Source organism: Stegodyphus dumicola, chromosome 7 (assembly GCF_044657685.1).
Source record: "Stegodyphus dumicola isolate Sdum_Otavi_A_Nest chromosome 7, ASM4465768v1".
Classification (NCBI taxonomy): domain Eukaryota; kingdom Metazoa; phylum Arthropoda; class Arachnida; order Araneae; family Eresidae; genus Stegodyphus; species Stegodyphus dumicola.
In genome coordinates, this window is record NC_140774.1 from 156684744 (window position 1) to 156706310 (window position 21567).

Genomic DNA, 21567 nt, shown 5'->3' on the forward strand with positions numbered 1-21567 from the left:
GTGACTGGATTACAGTCAACATGGTTGGCCTTAAGGCACTCTTATACAGAATCAGCATTTGCTTTTGAGACTAAGATGAAACCTGCTTTCAAGTCTCTACAAAATGCATCAGATCTTGGAGCTCCCAATATTTGTTTTCCATATATATTATCTTTAATTTTGATTCTTCAGCAACATTCATCTATTATGAGCATCATAGAAAATCAACCATTTGATTATACTGATAATATTAATAATATTATTCTAAATTTTAGCATACCTGGTAGTTATGGTTCAGATGATTTTGGACTTCAGCTTCTTGCGGACCATTTAGCACTTGGTCGCAATATTATTCAGCAAATTCCAGGTTTTATAAAAAATGGACAGTTATCACTTAGAAGTGTAAAATATGATGATATATTATTGGATATGTTTAGTACAGAATTTCATTTACGAATGCTTTGGGGCTATAGAGGTTCAGTTGTGCATTCAGAAGAAAGGCATCAAAAGTTTCAGAAAGTTTTGCAGTTGCTTCATAATAAATGTAATGAAGTTTAATTTATAATGAAAGTGATGTTTTAATTTCATGTGGAGCAAGATGCATATTAAAAAAAGAATTGGTGATTCTTAAATATATCCATTTTTTCCCCTTATTAACAAAGTTGCTTGTTCAGTCCTTACTTTAGCAACACAGTTGCCTCTTCAGTCCTTACCTTAGAAACAAAGTTGCCTCTCAAAAGTTTTCATCATGTATTTACCATACATATGCATATCCAAATGTAAAAACATCATTTGAGCTTATAAAAAAATCCTACCATTTTAAACAGATTATTTTTTTATCTTAAGCTTTTATGAATTGCATGGTATTTTGCATTGATGCTGTGCTTGATAATTTTTATGAGAATTTCTTTACCTTCTGTTTTTATCACTTAAAGAAATTCTGTGGTATCGGATGAATTTGAGTTAAATATTGAATCTCGCAGATAACATCTGTCCGTGATTTCAAAAAGAAGTGAATCTATAATATCATAATATACTGTATTATGTAAGAATCTTACATATATCAGTTTTTGCTAATGGTTTAAAAATATAAACATAATTTATAAGAAGATCAGTTTTCTTTAATACTTTTTAACCATTTGACTAAGCGCTGCGTAGCAGTTTTCATTTGCCTCGAAAACCATGACACAGTTAGTTATTTTAGAATGCACTCATTTTACAAAGTACGTGTGAGGTCAGACTACGTACGTTCACACCCACGGAGCAACAAAGACACACTGAAACTCGCAGCGCTTTTTCGCTGCATCGCGGTTTTCGAGACAAATGAACGCAGCGCTTTTTTTTGTGCCACATAGCAGTCAAATGGTTAAACTGATTAAAATATATACCATATTTCTTTATTTTTCTCCTTCTAGCCTTTTAGCACCAGTTTCTGAAAAATTTAAAATTATTCATGTAATTTTCCCCTGTATCAATACACTCACGAAATAAGCTTCCCTAAATTTTAAATGGTTTTATCATGTAGTAATTATTTTCATTATATTAAGAGACAAAACCTTGCAAGCTACCTGCAAAGGTGATGCTGAACCTTCCCCTTCTAACTGTTGAACCTCATGAAGCCTGTTACAAGAACCTACAAATCACAAAGAAGTAAACACAAACTGACATTCAGTCTATGACTTCACACAGTCAGCTGCACATTCACCTTATTTAATTATTTATGAATTATTTGAGGCAGAGACAACATGAATGGGCAGGTTTCAAATTACAAGGTAGTAAAAAATGGAGATATCTTATTAGATATTGTAATATTACTATGTATTCGTATTGCAATGTAGCTTTTACTTAACCTTTTGATGGTCATTAACGAGCTCAGATTGCATCTCAGTTATGCACTGCAGCGGACAAAAATGAACACAGCTCGCATTGTAAATTTATGACTGAGCTTATTTGGAAAGAAAGAATTGCTCTATCTCACAACCACCAGAGGGTAAAAGAAATATTGCGATACTTACCTGTAGTTTATCCATGACTACTTTCGATTTGTTATGTTCTGACTGTAACCATGTCCTTTGGAAATTAAATAATTCACATAGCTTTTCCACTCTTAATTTTCAGATGACAAAATCAATAAGAAAGGAGGGGGAAGTGTGCAAGGAAATATGGTATTAATTATGTTTATTTTTTCTTACATTGATTTGTGCATGTGCTTTAAAAAACATAAAAAATTATACAAGTTTTATGCTAAAAATAATTGAAGGACTTGCAGCAAGAAGGGCCCAGCTCCACATTTTTTAATTTTTGGAAAATTAAAAGAAACATTTCAAAAATTTATTTTTTAACTTATTTTCGTTTGCCCTCTAGTAGTAAAAGTGCTAGTAAAAATGGTATTTTACGGCTACACCAGCAACCTTTTACTCCAATCCAAAAAGCAGCAGTTTTTTTTTTTTAACAAAAATGATTCATGAACACAAAATCTATCAAAGCAGAGCTGGGGCCTTTTTGCTACAAGCTCTTCAATTGTTTTTGCTACAAGCTCTTCAATTGTTATAAAAGTTTGTTATTTATTCTCAGGGGAAAAAGTGAAATTTTGCACATTTAATATTTTTTTGAATGGATAATCTATAAATTATTCATAGGTCATGGTTATTTTGTTTAAAACTCTGAGTGGTATAAATTTTTGGCTTTGCTGATGGAGCATTTCGTTGAAGCAATATTTATTTATTTGTATTCATATAATTAATTTTTTTGTTTTCATTAAAGATATTCAAGTCATTACGAAATGTTTGAAAACTTATTTTAAATAAGGTCATGTATAACAATAAAAAAAATCTCATCGCATGATAAAGTGGTTCATGCCACTCAGAGGGGGTTAAACAGTCATTAATTAGCTCATGATTAATATAAAATCCTTTTATACAAAAATAATATTCTTTTCAGATGCTTAACTTCTGTATTTTTGTAACTTAATTATTTGTAAATTATTTTGAAAGTGTATATAAGCTGGATTAAACTTCAGTAGTAAAAAATTTGATAAAAATACTTAGGTTATGCACAGGAATGCTCAGTATTTATTAGCTTTTACTTTTACGATGGTTTTCAGTCAGTTTGAAGTTGAACTGTTTTTCAGTTTCAACCATATGTTTTTAAGAGACGGTGAACATACAAAATCTGCTATTGCCCTATATTGATCTAAAATAAAATGGGAGGGGGGAGGAGATTTGATTTGCTCCAAGTTTTCAAGCAATGTTCATAAAACTAAATTAGGCTTTTAAATTTAGTTTTATTCATGACCAAGGAAGGAGGAAAAAATAAGTAAATATTTGTTTAATCCATTTGAATGATTACCTCAAAGATCGGATGCGTCCATTAAAATCATGTTGTTTCAACTTGTCTCACACAAAATTATACCTTATTCTATGCATTTTAGAGCACTATATAATATATATATATATAACTATACCATATGTTTTATAATAGCCCTGGGATACCATATATTAAAATGTACTGGATACCATAAACTTCACTAAAAATTCTATAAATTTCAGTAATAAATATTATTTAGTGCTAATTGGAAAAATTAAACATTAGTTTCTTCCTCTTTCATTATGTGATAATGATCTCTTAAATATATGAATATACGACAGATCACTTCATTTCAAAAGCTTTAATTTCTTTGTTCTTTAATAGTTTTTCTAAATTTTTTAAACAAAATAAGTACTACCGTATTTGATGGCATATAAGATGCACCCTTATTTAGAAGGCCACACACATGTAGATGTAGATAAAGTTATGTGTGTCTAGACCTTTATCCGGGCTAAAAATAGCATTCAGTATTGAAAGTTAACCTGTGTCCTTCACGTACAAGACGCAGGTAACTTTTTTAGACCAGATTCAGGGAAAAAAGTGCGTCCTATATGCCGTCAAATACGGTAATTAATCATAAATCTAAATTTTGCATTATTTCTAATTTACAGATCTTAGATTTATCAATTTTCTTCAGTATACCTTTCATAAGTGATCAGAATAAATACTTTTTTATAATGCATCATATGAAGAAAAATAATCTTAGTGATTCATTTGCTGTAGTGTTAGTTTTTAAATCATACTTTTGAGAACTGGTAATTTAAAAGTTCTATGTGTCTGTGTTTTTCTGTTGATTTTATATAGAAATTTTGTCATTTCATTACATCCTAGAATAATTTTGTTTATTATAATGAATGAGTTATTTTATTTAAGAAAAATTTATTAGTGCTAAATATTTAAAATATGAACTAGTCAATATATATATATTTTGATCATTGACATGTTAATATTTAGCACTTGAAAGTGTATAAATCTATTCATGTATATATAAAATCAATTATATCACTGCAAGATATTTCTTGTGCTTATATTGCGATATGCTTAGGAAATGATTTTTTTATGGCTGAAATTTAAAAATTTTAAGAAAATTTGTAACTGAAAGTATCTTTTACTCATGTAATTATATCAAGTCATTTAAAATGTTCTATCATATTTAAATAAGTTTATTATATAGATATATATTTTACTGATCAAAACAGTACTATATTACTGAACCATCTAGTTTTGGGGGCAAAATTGTCCTGCAGTTCTCTTGAAAATCAGGTGATTAAACTGTTTGTTGTTCATGTAATGAATGAAGTAAATGAATCTAATGAAGTAAAATATATATATATATATATATTCGAAATGGTTAAGATTTTAATGTTCCCCCTTTTTTTAACATTTAAGTTTTATATACTTTCACTAACACAGTTGATCAGTCTGTTTTGTACTTCACATCTGTTGACTATTCTTTGTTACTATACTCAGATAGAATAGAAAAAAATTTTCTTGGTTGGTTCAAGAGCTATGAAACTTCTGATCATGTGATAGTCTGAAAGGCATTTCAAGTAAAATCTGGCAGCCCTGACAGTATGATTGATTCAGAATACAGTTTCCCTCTAGGGTTAACTGATATTATGACATCTGTTTATTTGAAAAGTGATACAGACATCAGTAGTGATTTGATGAAAAAAGGTCAGGTTACAAGACTTAGCCTTATCAAACTGCATAGAATTGGAAACTCTTTCAATCAGCAGTGTTGTGCAATAGCATATTTAGAAATATTTTTCAGATTATGAGTTTCATGCTCTTTAGTGTGAAATTTCAAGGCTTACTTTCAGATTTACCAATTAAAGAAGTAAATAATATTTGAATTTAAAGCTATAATGCTAATAGTCTCTTCTTACTAATTTTTGATTTCTTTATTAGCTAGTTCATTGATATGCTTTTTTTATCACATTACTAGATACTGCAGTGTATTACTGTTTCATCAATAGTGAGCGATCAGTTTTAGCATTTTGCATGAAAGTAATTATTACTAATTTTGCTTTTCACTAAGCATTTAAATAGTTATTTCTTTATATATTGGACAAAAGCTAGTCTCATTTAGTCTTGTCAGTTTGTCAATATCAGTGACAATTGGTTGTTTAAATCTCAGCTGATCTTCAAATAACTCTACTTCCTTTATAAAACTTTGTTAATAAGATATGCTTTTCTAGTTCATTGTGCAGTGATTATACACTTACCACACATTCAAACTCACTGAATTATTTTAAATCCTCTTTTAGAAGTAATACCTCTAATCTCAAATTATAATATTAAATTAAAGCTTTTCAAGTTTTTACTTAAATTTGAATCACTGAATGTGTAATCAACTGATAATTAATGGCATATGGAAATACAGTACCTCTTAAATGACTTGATAAAACGTTGTCTTTCATGAGCTTCAGAGTTTTATTATATTTTTATAAAATAAAACTTTTCAGTGCTTTTCAAATTGTATATTGTTTTATTGTACAACAAATTTACATTACAAACATTTATGAGTACAATAAGAATGTATAAATAAAATATATACAAGTACATTAAATGTCCTAAAAATGAAATGTACAGCACCTTTCAAGACATAATACTTAGAAAACATAAACAAATCATTCCATTAGATTTATAAGTACAATGCATTTTAAATATTTTAATTTTTTAGTTTATAATTCTTCAATACTAAATTGTATAATAAAGATTTCAGAATGGTTTTATTAAAATAATTTAAAAAGCTATAGTATTTCAGAAAAATTGCATGACTATCTTTTGAGCAAACTGACATAGTTTTAAGAGGATTTCTTTTTTAAAAATAATCAAAAATGTTTAGCTGTCATACTATCTTAAGTAATAAAACTAAAAATTAAGAATTGAAAACTTTATTATATGACATCATCCAATGAAAATATACAAAATTGAAATTTTTATACAGCTGTTTAAAAAGGAAGCTTTAATTAGTAGCTTCAACTGTGCTTTCTTCTGTGAAAGTTCTTTTAGAACATAACAAACTGCTTCAATAATATGTTAAAATTAGCCCTAAATTAACTGTCCAAAATTATGACTTAAACCTTTCAGGACTGGTGTTTCCAGGGTATTTATTTATTTTATCTAACCAGTTATTTTAAATTCAGAATCTATACTCTAATTTTCCCCTTTCTGTTTTCCTGCCATAGTGCTAATTTTAGTTTGTGTGTATTCCGATAAGGTAGAAAGAGATGGTATTAAAGTGAGGTTTTACATTGCTAGATATTCTGCCTACTGAAGGCTACATTATTAGTTCAAATTATATGATCTTTATTATCAATATTAGTTCAGCAAATACTGGAAAACACTTTTCTTATCTTGACATTATAACTACCTTTAGTGCAGCTTTTCAAAAATTCGGGGCTGTTATGTTACGAAATGTGGTGCTCCAACTCGGATTTCAGAATATAAGCTTAGAAATTATTCTTCATCAATTTTTTTTTTTTTTTTTTTTTTTTTTTGGTGGACCTTGCAAATTATCTAAAATATAAACAGTCAAACCTCATTTAATGAGCAAATTTTTTTTAAATGACTCCCTTAATGAGCGGTATTTTGTAGAACAAATGACGTGTACTGTCTGTCTACAAGAAGAAAAGCTCCCGCTACGGTGTCTGGCAGGTGGCGGTCACTATAGCAACAAGACTAGTATATTTCAAATAGGGGCAAACCAAGGGTTGCGTTATTGTTATTTTGTTTTTGGCGACTGTTGGCTGAGGGGAAAAGAGTTATCATTCGTCTTCAAGACAACCCTACGGAAAATGGGTCAAGGCTTCTTTCTACGGCAACAGACAGCTGCAGATTAACTGGCGAGAGCTTTTTTATGATGTACAGACTGTATTCTTGACAGTGTTGAAAGATTGCTACTTGTATGGATGAACAGGAAGCATATACAAGGAGACACTATTAACAAAAATATAATTTGTAAGAATGCAAAAATAATTCTTGCTAACTTCATTAAGCAGATGGCAGGATTAATGGACGAAGAAGTAGAACATTCAAGGTAAGTCGAGGGTAGTGTGAAAAGTTTTAAGAGAAGAACAGCATCCACACCATTGTGGATGTCATTTCTTCGGTGTAAAACCAAGAATTTCATAAGTGTGTTCAAGTGAGAATTCTGATGGTTTTCTGCCACTGCTGGTTTTTAATTGTGGTGAAACAGGTCTCTTCTGGAGAAAGATGCTGAAGCTAACTTATATTACAGAAGAGAAGAAAGCATTGCTGAGCCAAAGCCAATGAAAGACCATCTCACACTGTTATTTTGTGCAAATGCAAGTAGCGATTTGAAAATTAAACCATTACTCGTTTACAACAAGGGTTGGGTGATACATTTTTGCAGATTGGATCAATGAAATGTTTATTTAATCTGTCTGTAAAAAAAAATTATCTACATCAATTAAGTGTTTGACCCATTTGTAAAAAATTATCCACTTGTGATGAATTTGCATTTCCATGTCTTGTTTGTTATGTACGACACTTCTACAGACCCTTAAGGGCTACGTAATGACATCTTTGAAGAATTTTAATTCAACAAGATCTACTTTCTGCTTCCTGACATTCCTCTACTGCAGCTCATGCATGAGCTGATCATTTCCATTTCAAATTTTAAAAAGTTCTACATAAAAGTGCTCCTCAAGCATTGTTCTGATGTAACTAAAGGAACAAATTTCATTCTCTCAGAATATTGAACACTTTAACTTCAATATTTGGCCACTATAACATCATTGCCTGCCTCAAAATGATCAACAAAAGCATGGGATTGTGTCACCAAGAGAACCCTTGTTTCTGCATGGAAGAAGCTTCATCCAGGCAGATATGTTGAACATGAGACAACAAAAAGTCTGAGCAAATGTTTATAGAGTCTGTAATTGATGAGACTTCATGCCTGGCAAGTAGACAGCAACAAAGTCAATGAGCTAATGAGAGAACACAGGCAGGAGCTTATGGTGCATTCTGTATCACATCAAGAAGTTGTGGAGAAGCTTTCGTCAATAATGGAAGATTTTGTTGGGTGGCTGTTACAAAACAGCCTCAGCATAGAACTAACCTTCCAGCAAAATGAGGAGATGCCAAAAGCATTGGAAACTGTTACAGCACAAATTTTTTAACGATAATGCTGTGTCTCATTTTCGACAAATTTTTAAGCATAGTCCTTACCTTAGGCAACTTTCTTGTAAAAAAAGAGTCTGTTATAAATTTGAGTGTGTTTTTCAGTATGAAACACATACCTTAGGCAACTTTCTTGTAAAAAAAAGAGTCTATTATAAATTTGAGTGTGTTTTTCAGTATGTAACACATCATTTTATTTTACATTTATTTCTGTATAAAAAACTGTTTTGCTTAATGAGTAAGATTCAGGAACCACTCAGGCTCATTAAGCAAGGTCCCACTATATCTAGATGGTAGGTTCATTGATTAATTCAATATATTTCTAATCCCACAAAAATATTTCCATGACTATAGAGTAGGAATAACAATATTCATGTTTTTTTCTTGTGTTACATAATTCAGAATAGAAAGAGACTGCTTTGTGCAATCCAGGATGTATGATTCACTTTATTCTTAATACCACATACTTATACACTTTGATACATGTTTTTATTATTATTTAATTTTGGTCATGTAGAAAATTTTTTTACTAAGAACTGTCACATGCCCAACTTTTCCTGAAGGTCTTTTGATTGATTTTAATAACAGAAGCCCCTAAGATCAGTCAGACATATTTAGTCATGCAATCTTTTTTCAAACAATATCCATCGTAATTCACACTTGTTTTAATCTAAAACCAATTAATTACATTGTATAATCCTCAAACACAATTTCATTTTCTCTTCAATAACTGTTATTGCTAAAAACATGTGAATCAGGGGTTTTCCTAGTGTACAGCCCATGGGCTATGTAATTTAAATAATAATTTAAAAAAAAAAAATCTAAGCTTTAAAAACTAAAATAAAACTTAATGAGGTTAAAACCAGCACAAGCAAATTATTTGCCATCATCAATTCTGATACAAACTTAATTATGTAATTTTGCTAAATTAGGGTAAGAGGTAATCGTCATATATGATTTCTTCACTGGAAAATTATCTCAGTGTACAAAAATGTAAGGTTTTTATACACACAAAGCATTTAAAGTTTAACAATTTGATTCTAATTAATGCTTGAAATTTAATATGCAATCAACACAAAATCAAATTACAAAAATGGGAAAGGAAAGATTTCAAAGTTAGAACAGCTTTACTATCGACAGCAAGTTAGGCACTGGTTATCTACTTGTTCCCTGAAGAATTCTGCATTAAGACTGAGCACGTTCTCTCATTTTCATTAGGAATTTGTATTAATGAAATCTTAGTATATTTTTATACTAACATACATTCACTTCCAAAAGTTAAGCACAGAGAGGAAAATGCTAATTTCCGGAAGCCAATCAGAATTGAAGAAGATGCAATTCGCTTCAGAGGTAGATGGAAGTATGCAAATATGTTGGGTAATAGCCAATCGCGCTTTCATGTCAAGAAATGTGAAAAAAAGGCAGTCTTATAAGAAGCCAGCTTTATGAAGGGTTACAGAAATTGATTGTAAGTGTTGATAGAAGGTGTTTAAAACTTTCGTACACTTTGTTTTCAAGATATACGTGTTTCTATGACTTCCAGAAGATGAATGGAAGATTCTGAGTGCTGGCGTGCTGTGGGGTGCATTGAAGCAGGACAGTCGATCACAGATGTTGCTCTTTTCTTCAGCATTCATCATTCTGTAATTTTACGTCTATGGAAACAATTCCAAACCACACAGACAGTTGTCCGAAGGCCCGTAGCCGGTTGCCCAAGGGTTACAACCCCTGCGGAAGATTGATATATTGCTACTGTCGCCGAGCGGAATCCCAGAGCGACCTCCACACGTCTATGGTTACAGCGTTCATTGGTAAAGCGATATTTGTAGCTTACTGTACGGCGAAGATTACATATGGAGTGGACTGTACGGCCGGGTACCTCGAGTTTGTGTTTTTGTATCCATCCAATCAAGAGGGGCACAATTATATCAATTGGAATGTGTCTGACTGGGACAATGTCATGTTTACTGATGTGTCAAGATTTGCTCTGGAGCCAGATGACAAGCCTATAAGGATATCGTGTGAACAACGAACACGCAATCAGTCCCAAAACATCACTGAACATCATGCATTCCGAGGCGGAAGCATTATGGTGTGGGCAGAGATTTCATTAGGATACCGCACTGACCTGCACATCTTTAAACGGGGTTCTTTGATGGCTGTCCGGTATTGAGATGAAATCCTAGAACCCATTGTGAGAAATGAGAAGTGAAGGGATTGCGTGTATGGCGTGGCCAGCATATTCGGCCGACCTTAATCCCATTGAAAATCTTTGGGATGCTCTCGGCCGTGCTGTATCTTCACGTTTCCCACTTCCAGCCACTGTTACTGAGCTGGAAACTGCTCTGCAAGAAGAATGACGTTTGCTCAATTCTGTGGTGGTTGACCACCTAACTGAAAGCATGGTCACAGGGTGTAAACTTTGTATACAGATGAAGGGGGGATCACATACCCTATTAATGTTCCTTTTTTTTTTTTTTTTTTTTTTTCATTTTATGCTGCTTATTTTCATTTTATACATAATTCTGTTTAAGTCTCCAGTATGTTATTATCTGATAGCTTACAAAAATTTTCATTTCTGTATAAAATTATTGATTTTCTTTTATGCATAAATATATGTGCTGCCTTCCAACCGAATTTTGTGTCAATCAAAGCAGTATTTTTTTATTTTTTTGCATTTTACATCTTCTTGCTTAACTTTTGGAAGTGAGTGTAGAAGACTTATTGTAAAAACATATTATACTAAGCAACCTTTAGTTCCCTAGTTATGTACAACCTTTTTAAATGAATCTTCACAAACACACACACAGTAAAAGAAGAAGAAAAAAAAAAAAAAAAAACCTTAAAAGACCTAACAGAAATTGTTTCTAGACAATCTGATGAGCTTACATGAAGCAAAAAACATAATCATCCCAAGTAAGAGAAACTATAACACAATTTCAGAATGGATGCAAATAGCCATTGTTAAAAATATATTTCAGTTTATTTTATTCATGCCAGGAATATTTTGATATTTAAAATGTAAAAGAACCAGAAATGAGTTTTTGGTTCCTCACACTGTTTCAGTCTACTTCATGCAACATTATAATTTGCACAGTTGGACCCTGAATTTTGTCACAACTCACAAAATAATACCAAAGATTTTGCATGTTAAAGAAATTTTCTAATGTTCTTTTTTTCTATCACCTGTGGAAAAATGCACAAACATTTTTTTCTCAGATGAGTATCATGATTAGGCTGATAACTGGATACAATCAAGCAATGCCTGGTATGGATATTAAAGGTAATAAATAAATATTATATATATATATATATATATGTCTTACCCTTCGATTTATCTGTATGTTTCCAGCATGATAAAAGTTCAAAGCGTTTATTGCAAATTATGAAATTCCATTTTCAAGTATAATTTATCACTGGTGAATTAATTTTCAAAAATATAGACTTCACTTCTTAACACAACACATATAATCACTTCTTAACACAACACATATATATGTATTTTAGCTGACATACAGTCAGCTATATATATGTGTGTAGCTCTTCTACACATATATATATATTTTAGCTGAGAACTTTGAAATATGAAAAATTGGAGGTTCTCACAGGAAATCTGGGAATAGGGGGAAGGTTATTATCTGCTGCGAAGTGATAACCTTGCAAAAGTACTCCTAACTCACTGACTTTATAATGCATGATTTAGGTTATTGAACTATTTATAATATGATATTTATATAAAATATGTTAATATTTAATTAGATACTAATTCAGAAGTCAAACAACAAAAATCAGCGTTATATTCACAAAATTTTTTTCACAGGACTAGTTTCGATGGTTTTACCGAACCATCATCTTCAGCTGCAAAACCGCAAATCATTCATTTGCGCAATCATTTCATTTGCGGTTTTGCAGCTGAAGATGACGGTTCGGTAAAACCATCGAAACTAGTCCTGTGAAAAAAATTTTGTGAATATAACGCTGATTTTTGTTGTTTGACTTCTGAATTAGTATTTATTCGGCGTGTTATTGTGTCTTAATTTAATTAGATATTACAAATTTTTTGGTTAATTTTATTTTGTAATTTTGTTACAGTTTTATACTGAGAAATAGGAAAGGAAAGCTTTTATTTATCAAAGTAGTTTTAAATATGATGAAAAAAAAATAGCAATTTTTTTTTAATATTGTGTGTGTAAATTAAGTGAATCATTTCTTGATGTAAAACAAAGTTAAATACAAATATTAACTGATTGTATATTGTTTGAAACTTCAAAACAAGTTCTACAGATATCTACAATAAACAGAATCATACTAAGTAAAATTTATTTAAAAAATTATACGGAAAATCCATTAGGGTCAGGGAAATGGAATTTGGACAAATCTTAGTTTTATTAATTCAGTGAATTTCATTTATTATTGGAAAATATTTTTCTGATTAAAGTCAAAATTAAAAATTGGGGATTCAGTAATCAACCGAGAAATGTCATGAGAAACGGTAGAGTTGGCAGTTATGGCATATATGTCCATCACATTATAACTGAATGAGTACAAATGATATTTAAAAATAATTTTTCAATGTATGAACTTTTAGCTGCCAATAAAATGCTATTTTTAACACTTAAATGAATACTAAATATTTATAATTTAAGATTCAATTTTTATACATTTATTTCCTTGCTTTTACTGTTAATACATATCATCTCCAGAAGTTTCATCAGACGAACAGTTTTCTACATATTCTTCTTGCCAAGACAGAGTATTTCGAGATTCAGTGTGGTTAAGTGGATTCAACAACACAGTATTGTTCTCATATGGTATAAATCTGTTTGTGTCTGAACGTATTTTGTAGATATTAGGCAGGGCAAAGAATTTTTTCAAAGAGGTAGATCTTATATCAGTGTATATAAAATTAACCTCTGTTAAAGTTTGTGAAGAATTTAAAATCAGATCAGCAATTTTTTCAGAAAACTCTTCTATAAACTTAAAGTACAGTTTTTTCAATTTCTTGGCTGAAGTAAATAATAAATTAAATGATTTAAAGTTATATTGCAAATTTGTGTTAAATAATTTTAATGTCTCTAAATTTTCAAGCCTATGTTGTTCTTCATGTAAATCTTTCTCTTCAAAATCTGCATACATAACTTCCAATAAATGTAAACATTGTAAGTTAGGACAGAATTTTGTCAGCTCTTTCACTGATACTGTAACATTTCGAAACTTTAAAACTGTAAGCATATGTCCATTGCATGTAAGGTACGGAGATATCTGTATAAAGAATCTTGTACACGATGGTATATATCGACATGGGAAAGACACTGCAAGCTTTTTCAAATGACTAAACTTTTGTAACAATCTAAATTCATATTCTGATGGCATATCATGAATAATAGCATTTGTTACTTTTGGACACAACACTGTCCAAGTTTCTAATACATCACCTATTGCTGCCTTAGCTGCAAATGTATGTTCAAACAATGCTAGGTTATACTTTTTTTGTGAACTCTCATGAAGTTGTCCCGAATGCAAGAGATGCAAGGCAGTTGCAAAATGATCATATTTTACGTACTGAAGAGATGGTAAATGTTGCAGGATAAAAATTACACCACAATAGGAAACACTTGTATGTTTAATATTTAAGAATTTTAGATTATCATAGTTTGGAAATTGCTTGTCTGAACTGCTTAACCTTATCACTCCTTCATCTGTTACATTTGAGCAGCTTTCTAGGTTAAGGGAAACAAGAAATGGACATGCTTTCCTAATGAAAGCTACAACTTTATCAGAACAATTTGTTTCAGTTAAATCAAGATGCTTGACATTTGGCACACAAGAAATAATAGCAAAAAGCATATCATCATTTGCAAGTGAATACTTCAAACAGAGAGATGTTACAAACTGTAAAGAGATATATTCTTGTTACTTATGAATTACACAATTACAGCATTTTTTTTTAAACATAAACTGCTAATTACATTCATCCCTCTTTTTATAAAATTTTCTTTGAGTAAACCAGATTAAAGTAAAAAAAAAAAAAAAAAACTTCAGGTAGGTGATTATAAGAAAGAAATTCATATGAAAAGAAAGATGACTGTATACAGAATCAATATATAAATAACAATTTTATAATAACAATATTAATAACTTTTATAGATTTATGTAATATTTTTTAAAATTCATTTATAATGTCCATTACAGATTGATAAAACATTTTGAAATAAGGTTAATTGCGGTATAAATGTACCATTTTGTTGTTTTGAAAAACATAAATAATAACTAGCATTTATATTATATATACAAGTAAGTTTTAAAGTACTTTTTGTATAATGCATAAAGCCAACTTGTAAGTTACTCTTATGATTCAGAATAATAAAAATCATGTAGAAGTTGTATTAACAGATGTATACTTAATGTCAGTAAATGAAAAATGGCAGACGCAGGAAGACATATTCATTACTACATTTGTTATGAGTTTCATAAAGGAAAAATTCCTGCATGTGTTGATTTGTTCCATTTTAGGTAAGAAAAGCAAAAAGTACAAGTAATATTTGGCTTTGATGGTTTAAAGTTAGTTTCAATGTTAACAATCAAAAGTGGTTCTGCAGAAATTTGCACATGCAGAACTAAACACTACTGAATGAAGACTGATCTCAAAATGCATATGCTAAATTGAAAGTATCAGCTTTTTAAGTCTTCCAGCCTAAAATGTCTAATTCAATATCAATAGAAATATGTACCTTTTAGCAAGTCTTAAAGATGTGTGTACAGAAATTTCACTTCAGGAGTTTATTTTTTGAAGATGATAAATTTTTTATTCTATTCAACTGATAAATCCATGGCTAATTGATTACCATCACCACCCTGGCATAGTTGGTAATTTTTTGCTTAATCATTGCAAAAAAAATTACAGATATATTTTATGTTTTAATTTAGATATTTATCCATAAAATTAATCAATGAACTTAGTTACTAGCTTTACTTATTTATTTGTGTTCAGGCAGAAATTTTGAGCCAACTGCTTTAAAAACAGACTGCCCAGCAAGTCTTTCCTTCAATTTCGAGAATAGTACATTCTTGAAGAAATTTTACTGCAATAATAGTAGACATATCTCATAGGATTAAATGATAATGTTGCAGAGTAAATAGATCTAGAAGACAGCAATGTTCAAGCCTTTTTAAAGGAAACTGGCTCATATATATGTTATGCATTACAGAATATCATAAAAACTTCCCATTTGTTGGAATTTTAAGCCAGGCCACACTATTAACATTCAGCATTTTCATCTCTCGTCCACTATAGGTGCTAAAGCTGTGCCTCTTTGGAGTTTAAAGCAACTCTCTTACGGATCTTTTGTTGATCAAAAACTGACATGATCATCCAACAGCTGATTAAGTTATAAGATCATTTAAAAAAAAGTTAACATGTTTTTAAAAAAGTATCTTAAAAATACTTTTTTTAAAAACATGTTAACTTTTAATCTGCATAAATTGTAAAGGAGTTTTTTTTTTTTTTTTTTTTTTCTTATGACAGTTTTTAAATTAATATTTTTATTACAAAAATCTTGTATGGATTATTTGTTAATTGAAGATAAAAATGTTACCTACCACTAAAAAACTTTGTTAAAATAAACTTGTGCACACCTATTTTTAGAATCTCAAATAAAAAATTTCAGAAAGCCTCATCAAAAGAAAAACTGGTACGATTTAAAATGTAGATTCTGTTAACTGAGTAGTTGTTCACCCAATGTGATTATGGTCCCAATTACCTCTGATTAATAGAGGTTCTACTGTATGTCCATTTAAGGAAAATGCAACAAGCCCGTACCTTAATGTACATTACAACTTGTCCATAAAAACCAATGGAACTTAGAATACAACAAAAAGAAAGCATACGAAAATATTTGCTAACTGAAAAAACGTTTCATTTGGTGACAACTAATAGGAGGGTTGTTTTAAGAAACAATTTCTCAAAATATCTGTAAAATATAAAAACTGACTTACTCCTCCTACAGCTTGGAGCTTCTTGAATGTATCAGGTGACAAAAAATCTCGGAAAGCAATTTCTTTCCAATACGGTGAGAGTAACCAGTGAAAATATTTTTCATTCATTGAAAATTTTGTCTTCAACAGTTTGTATAACTTGTCAGAATAAAACTGACCTGTAATAAAAGTTTCACAATAAAGCATGGATATTGAACTCGTATCAAATTTTAGTTTTAATTGTTAAAATTATCAAAACTATCTAAAAAGACTAATACTTAATTACCTGTGCCTAATAATTCGGCACAGTTATATATAAAATACTAAGCACTTGCCATGAGATAAATTTTTGTACCTGTGAATTTGGAAATTAAATTTTAGTTCACAATAAGTAAGGAAATTAACATATTTATTCAGAAAGAAAAGAAAAACTGAATTAATTATTACAAAACTGAATCTACATCATCAACACAGTGTAATATGTGGTAATAAAATAAAACATTTTATTAGATATATACCAAAACACTGAATTTCAAATAAATTAAACTGTTATTTGTAAATTTTTCTCCTCTAGCAACTCCTCAGATGCATCATTGTTTCTACCCATTCTTCTGCATTTTTTCCAGTATCTTTCACTGTCAAAAACAAAACATGTTTCTTCTGGGATACACCCAACCTTATACAATATAAAAGATACATAAGGCTCACTTTATGTATTATACCAAACATGAACTTGAGTCTAACAGTAGCCAAGTGGTAAAACTATTGAATACAGGTAGTATGATCTGTGTTCAAATCCTGGATTGGCTGCATTGGAGTTTTCATGATTTTCCCCATTTGTAACATAAAAACAGTTTCCTTTAGAGAATTATGCATGAAAGCATCTCTTTTCTCAATATACACAGGACAAATATACCTAGTATGCTTTTTAATAATCTAAGTAATCCAATCTTAACATAAACTTCAAAAGTGGAGGTAAAATTGAGACTTCTTTATAAGCAATACCACCTTAAAAAGGCTCTGGTGCCAAACTCTAAAATACTGATACATATTACTATCAATTAAAGTCACCAAATGACATTTTGAAAATTTTCAGTGTTAAATAATTGTTACCAAAAATATTATATGGCTGCTTCCTGAAGTGGTGCTGATAATGAGACAGCATACTGATACCTAAAATCATTGCTTCTCTAATTCATAATGGGTAGTTAATCTGATTCTATGATAGAGATTTAGGTTTACTAGCCATTGTGAACTAAATAATTTACCAATTTGCTGTTCTTACTTGGGAAGATATTTCACACAGAAATTTAATTTTAATAGTTTTTCTTTAGTTTGACACAAATTTTAAAAGTAATTTAACAAAAATTTTGCAACCCTCTCCCAAAGTCAATCCACTTGCTTTTTGACATCATTTTGTCTCCCATTTTGATTCACTGTCAAATTACATTTCCATTTTGTTTTTAAGTATTTCAACTCAAAGAAGGTACTTGACCATTGAAAAAAGGAAGAAAAATATGTGTTAAAATGTTTCAAAACACCTAGTGTCTAAAATTGCAATAAAAACTTTAGTTGAAATAATGGAACAAATATGTACTCAAATCTGTTTTCACCACATAAATTTGTACATTTACGGTTACTCCAAAAAGTATTCGACCTTCATTCGATTCTCTAAACAACATGTCATAAAAAACATTAAACAATTATTAATTGCAAATAAATTAAGAATATTATTTGCACAATATGAAAATTACAAAATGAAGATATGCCTCAGGCATATTTCCAAAGAAATTTAAAAAATTTATACAACCCTAAAACAGCAAAAATATTTTAGATTCCATAGCACGGGTCAAGAAAAGTATTTGACTTTTATCTAAAATGGGAAAAAACGGATTTATATTATAAATTAATATTTTGTCGAATGTTTCTTATACAATTAATAATGGCTTTCAGTCTAGATGGCATGCTAACAACTAGTTTTTTTAGTGTACAGAACAAGGTCCGAGATCCAGACTCGTCGAGACTTCTGGATTTGGGATTTTTTCGAATATCAGATCATCAGTTTAAATCTAGTAAAATGCCATGTATAAATTATAAAATTAAAAATATGAAAACATGACTTATGATGAAGCATTTATGATCTAAAGAATATCAAAATTTACACACACACAAAAAAAAAAGCTAAATATATTTTTTTTTTAATTTATTAAACATGTCTCTCACTATAAGTTGGTTTCATTTTTTGTGATAATACTTTCTCTTTAATTCTATAGACAGACATAATTTCTTGTTCAGTTACAAAGTTCTACTGTTCCAAGTCCTGTACTTGCTGTGTCGAGAATTATGACTAAGTTGTCAATCGAAATTTTTTCATTTTCTTTAACCACTTTCTTAATTATCGGTAAAGGTATTTTCTGGATCTAGAACCATACTACAGATTTCGTCATCCGTTAATTGATTGATGATTGGGGCTTTGTTGTCGCAATGAAAAACTTCTGTTATATCATCTTCATTTATTACCGCTTCTTCACATTTCTTTACAAAATCCATTATTTGGAAAATTTCCAATGTGGTTTGCGATATCCAAAAGTCTTCAAATTCACGGCTATCATCTTCATCATTCTCACTATGAAATATGGTAGCTGGCCATAAATTATGCCAAGCATTTTTTAAAGTATCTGGAGGCGCATCCTTCCATGATCTTGAAATGCTCCGCAGAGCAGATTTTATGCTAAAATATTTCAAAAATTCTTGAATGATCTTGCCATTATTCAAGAAATTTAACATGGATTTTAAAAATGCTACTTTACATTTGCACTTCAGCATGCACACTATTCCAATATCCATAGGCTCAATGAGGACATACAGTATAGAGGAAAGAATGACACAGATACATTATCTTTCATTAAAACTTTAAGTGAAATATGAGCCGAACTGTCATCTACAATTAGGACAATTTCTGCATCATCAGATAAACCAACCAAATTCAAAGTTTGCCTAGCCTCTGATATGAAATGATTTTCAAACCAATCATACATTAATATTTGTGTCATCCATGCTCTTTTTTTGCACAATATATAACGGAAAAATCTTTACTCCTTTAAATGCTCTAGGTCATGTATTTTTTCCGTTTACGAAAAGTTTACAGTTGTGCGTTCCTGCAGCATTTACGCATGCTAAAATTGTTTGTCTAGCTTTGGAATCTTTGACACCAGTTGGAGCAAAAGTTGCCCAGGTATTTCACGGTACATATTGCCAGAAAAGAACCATTTCATCAACGTAGTAAATTTATTCTGAAGATAACATTTCACTATTAATGAGTTCAATGAAGTCATCTGCAAATAGTTCAGCAGCTTCAGTATGAGCTGAAGCTTTTTAAACTGAAATTTTTAATTGCATTATACCATGGAGATTTTAAAATTTGGTTTACTCAGTTTTCAAGTTCATTTCTTCACGAAATATTTTGGTTTGAGCCATTAACATTGGACCCGTTAATGGCACACCTTCGCTGCATCTCTGTCTGACCATTCAATCATCACTTTGTCATGATCGTCACTTTTAGCATATGAATAATTTTTCTGTTATTCATTGAGAGCAGGGTGTCAGAATCCACAAAAAATTAAAAAAGGTCGTTTTTCTGTTATGTCATATACAGTTGACTTTCCAATGCCATACTCGTAGCATAACTTTGAGATGGCTATACCTACATCCATTTTTTGCAGGAATTCCACTTTTTGTTTACTGAGCTTTGAAATATGCTTTCATTTTGTAGATCCTGTTGCAGCACCAGAATTAGAAATTCTTTTCAACATAATCGAAAGTTCAAAACTTGAGTTTTTGCAGTAATTATAACAGCCTGCAAAAAATAATAAGCTGGATCATATCAGAAAGTTAAGGAACAGCACAATCTACTATATTAATTGAAATTCTTTGGAATTAGGAAAGTATAATTTTTGCCTAGTTTAACATCATCTACTATACATGACTGGTTATGTAGCATGGAGACGAAAGACAAAATGTTCCATTAAATTTTGTCTTGCTTCTATTGTGCACTGAGACAATCCAGCCTAATTTTCATTAATTTAGTTATTTATTATAATTATGTCTAATTCTTGCACATGCTTAAGGCTTATCCAAGTCCTGAATAAATAAATTCCCATATATATACTTAATCTCACCGACAGCTGACACTAAATATTTTGTCACCTGATGCTATCAGGTTGAGTGTTTCTCCTTACTTGCTTGGGGACCATTGAAGAACCTGACTTGGAACAGGGAGCTTACTAAAGCTATGTTCAATAAATGTGGGAAATAGACAAGATACACAGGAAGGGTTTTCACTCTTTACAATAATTTCCGTACTTCGGAATACAGAGACCAACTATTTGTGGTCTGAACGTAAGAATATAAAAATATTTAACTAAACTCTAACTTAACTTTGAAATAATAAACAAGGGCCTACGTGGAAGATTGGCCGTATATTAACAGGAAGCCGTATGTAGTACAGAGAACTGTTAACACTACAATACGTTTAAAATTATCACGAGGATTAAACCTCTGGCCTGGAAGGCAACCAGCAACCGAGTAAAACTGCTAAGGTAAGCGGCCTGCTTCGACTAACTCCTTCCTCTCTCTTGCTTGGCAAAAAGCCACAACTTAAGTACTTGGCGTTCGCCAGACAAATTTTGCATAAATAAGTTAAAGCTTTTAATTCTGGCCGGAAGTAGAAAATAAGAAGTGATAGTAAAGATTTAAAATAAAAATAAATGTTAGTAAAACTTAAGATCCTTACATACTTCCTGCCAGAGTTAATTAGTTTGAAACTGAGGTCTAAAACGACCTTGTTGAAAACTTTTAGCTCTAGAATCTAACGTGAGGCCAATCTTTTACAAATATTTCTCACTAGAAACTAGAAATTTTTAAAAAAATTTGTTTTTACAATATCAGCTCCATGGACAACCAATTTTTCATCTGTACTGCATCTAAACAGGAGCTTTTATTCAAATCTGGTTCCTTCCAGAGATCTGGAAAGAAAACTAGTTTAATGAAATGTTACACAATGAAACGGCAAGTAACATGAATATTTATATTTCTCTT

The 21567-nt window shown here is 30.6% G+C and overlaps 2 protein-coding genes across 3 annotated transcripts in view; one reads left to right on the plus strand and one right to left on the minus strand.

The window, feature by feature from the left end:
* The window catches only part of LOC118199179 (breast cancer anti-estrogen resistance protein 3 homolog), a 38187-nt gene extending 32363 nt beyond the window's left edge, over positions 1-5824 (plus strand). For both annotated transcript variants that reach the window (XM_035370982.2, XM_035370980.2), the window contains exon 9: positions 1-5824. In XM_035370982.2, the coding sequence (XP_035226873.2) occupies positions 1-537 (537 nt within the window). In that variant the 3' untranslated portion in view covers positions 538-5824.
* The window catches only part of LOC118199178 (uncharacterized), a 25301-nt gene continuing 9540 nt past the window's right edge, over positions 5807-21567 (minus strand). Inside the window, exons 2-3 of the mRNA XM_035370979.2 lie at positions 16492-16649; positions 5807-14388 (exon numbers count right to left, since the gene is read on the minus strand). Coding sequence (XP_035226870.1) covers positions 13180-14388; positions 16492-16649 — 1367 coding nt within the window. The 3' untranslated portion in view covers positions 5807-13179. The remainder of the gene's footprint in view (positions 14389-16491; positions 16650-21567) is intronic.